Here is a 3,159-nt window from a genome sequence, read left to right as displayed (position 1 = left end):
GAGCTTTGAATCAATGCAGACCTTTCTATTTGTCTCCCGATTCAATTCGGATTTGGATATTTGGGCCAAGCCTCCCCCGAATCAAAACAGCACCCAAAGATTCACACAGCCCTAGATAATGCCATCACAATACTTGGCAGTGCAGTGACACGATGTATGGGGTGGGGGGGAGGGTGTGCGTGGGTATGTGTAAAAAGCAGGACAGAGTGAGCATAGTATCACAATGTCATCAACAATGAGAATTTACTAGCAGAGAAAGAATACTCGTGTTTGAGCTAGAAGTGCTGGTTGATCAGATTCCAAAAGTATTAATTCTTAGTAGTAACTGAACTATCACCTTCCCACCCCAAAGTGAGCAATTTAATCTGGGTTAGGATCACAAACATTAACACTGAGATTCATAATTTTATCACTCTGAAAGTCATATAAAATATGTAGTTTTAAAGTATATTTAGAGTTGCCTTTAAGCCCCCCCCTTTTTTGATCTTGGCTGTTTCCTATATAGTGACTAGTCCATCAGGAAAAAAAAAAAAACAATTGAATGGATCCCTAAATTAGAATCCCATTGCTCTCCTTTTAAACTAACCTCATTTTCATAGGAAAGAAAGGAAAGAAAAGCCGGAATTTATATTTAGTTTAAAGTTATTATTCACAGAGAGAATATTAAGTAATCATGTAAGGTATAAATATTTGTGTGCGATGCATGCTAACTCTTGCATGACTATTGCAGCATTGTATGATACTGCCTGTTTTGAAGCAGCCATTATTTTTCAATTTAAACATTTAACTTTTACCTTGTGACTTTTCTTATTACTACAATACATTTGTATTGTACATCAAGATAGGTCTTGAGGATGCTATATACATCTATTTGCTTCTAGGTGTAAGGATTACTCTTATGTAGTCTTTTTAAATATATTTAGACTAAGAATGACTAGCTTATCTTGTCAGTGAAGTCCTCTGGCCATGCTACCCTGTTCTGTATGCTTTAAAGCAAAAAAACCCTAATGAGATAAGTATTTATATATTATTAGGTGTGTACTGTTTACATTGATTTTCCCCTTACTTGTATATCTGTTATTGATTATATAGTACCATATTTAGCAAGCAGAGAAAAGATGAAGAAAGGAAGCTTCCATCTATGTTTGGATTGCTGTATGAAAGTCAGCAATTAATAAAGAAAACTCATAAAGTTGTAATAATAGTTGTAATATTAGGGCAGAACTAAATCTACACAGACCTCCAAATGAAATTACTATAGGGTTTTTTTTAATATTTTAGATGTTATGAGTGTTCTAAACTTACTAGTTTCCATATTTTGCATAATTCAAGACTACATTCTGGTTAATATGTGAGCATAAAACTTGCTCACACAATAGCTAATGGAGTAATAACCTAAACTAATCTGAAACAGTCTTGAATGCATAGTTTTGCCTTATCAAAGAGAAAACATTGTAAAGCAGAATAATTCTGATTTTAAAATGTATAGCAGCAGGTTACGTATTAACTAAAGTCCTGAAACATTTCCAATTCAGTAACAAGAAATTCATACAAGAGAAATAAAACCCCCCGACTCACTCTTGCAATGTTTCCACTCCTCTCTCTTTATACTGCAATTCTTGTTTCATCTGTGCCAACTCTCGTTTTAACCTAGAAAGCTTGAAACAAAAAAAATTTAGGCAAAAACTGTAATAGCACCTCACTAAACAGCTAGAATTGTTCTATAAAAATACAAAAACTTGAGTTAGTAAGTACTATTCAAACTAAAAAAGTGATTGCATTTAATATTTTTACAATCCATGAACAAAGAAATCAAAAACTATGCAGAAACATTAATAAAATCCAATCCAACATCCACACCACTAACATATTTAGAAAACAGCAGTTTACTTGTATTATCTATTCTTACGCTATCCACAATCACTTGTACTAATGACCAGCCAGTCCCAGTCCACAGGCAATTTCCTCAAGTCTTCTTGTAGCTGTAGACAAGCATCCATAGACCTCCCAGGCTATACTTGAAGTATTTTGCAAGAACCAGCTCAAGCAGCTGGAAAGGGGAAGAGGTTCAATTTTATGGATTTTTCACGTGGGAAGAATATTAATGTTTCTAGGAAGAACATTTAACTATTGTCGCATTTTTTTTTTTTAATTATAAAACTCACACAAAGGCAAAGTGAAACTTGCCTAGATGGTCATTTGCATCACAGTACAACAAGCAGCTGCTTATTATAGTGCTCCAAAGATTCAGGTACATGCCTGGGGAGATAAACTAGCAGTTTTCACTACCTTAATTGTCATTCTTTAACCTGTGTTCATTTTAATACATATACAAGAAAGACACGGTATGTTGAGGATAGATGTGGTTTTGCATACCTGTTCTAAAAATTTAGTTTGAAAAGTAGGTTTGGGAGAGACATGGTACTACAATGGTTACTATGCTGCCACAAGAAAAGAGTCTAAAAATAAACACTACTATATTCAGTCAAGTATAAGATGCACTTAAAACAAAGATTAAAACAAAAATATTTCCTCCAGAAATAACCTATCTTAAATGGGAGTAAAATAAAAAAGTAAAACTCTCACAGATGTTTCTGTACTCAGGGATTTATTTTTCCTAAAGTGCATTTTAAATTCAAAGCTGTTTTATGTGAAAAAAACAAGGTAAATAAACAGGATTTAGGGTGCCGTATATAACTTATCAGGCCACTGATACAGTTTCTATGTAAATCAGTAGATGACAAAATGATTAACATGACTTAATGATTAACATGACACTAAGATGTGGGGAGAAGTGGGCACGCTAGAAGGGAGGAATAGGCTGCAATCAGACCTAGACAGGTTACAAGGGTGGGCGGATGAGAATAGGATGGGATTCAACACTGACAAGTGCAAGATGATGCACCTGGGGAGGAAGAACCAGCAGCATACCTACAGGTTGGGGAACTCCCTTCTCGGCAGTGCAGAGGCAGAAAAGGATCTTGGAGTCGTCGTTGATGCCAAGATGAATATGGGCCGGCAGTGTGGGGATGCAGTCAGGAAGGCCAACCGCACCTTGTCATGCATCCACAGATGCATCTCAAGCAGGTCCAAGGAGGTGATCCTCCCCCTCTATGCGGCTCTGGTCAGGCCACAGCTGTAGTACTGCATCCAGTTCTG

General features: G+C 36.1%; 1 protein-coding gene across 1 annotated transcript in view; it reads right to left on the bottom strand.

Moving 5' to 3' along the window:
* Positions 1 to 3,159, bottom strand: part of WWC3 (WWC family member 3) — a 244,438-nt gene that overhangs the window by 108,112 nt on the left and 133,167 nt on the right. Inside the window, exon 6 of the mRNA XM_019523856.1 lies at positions 1,579 to 1,658. Within this exon, the coding sequence (XP_019379401.1) occupies positions 1,579 to 1,658 (80 nt within the window). The remainder of the gene's footprint in view (positions 1 to 1,578; positions 1,659 to 3,159) is intronic.

Source organism: Gavialis gangeticus, unplaced genomic scaffold (genome assembly GCF_001723915.1).
Source record: "Gavialis gangeticus isolate Ggan-Ray unplaced genomic scaffold, GavGan_comp1, whole genome shotgun sequence".
NCBI classification, from domain to species: domain Eukaryota; kingdom Metazoa; phylum Chordata; order Crocodylia; family Gavialidae; genus Gavialis; species Gavialis gangeticus.
Note: the sequence above shows the minus strand (reverse complement) of the source record. Positions and strands in the feature narration are given on the sequence as shown.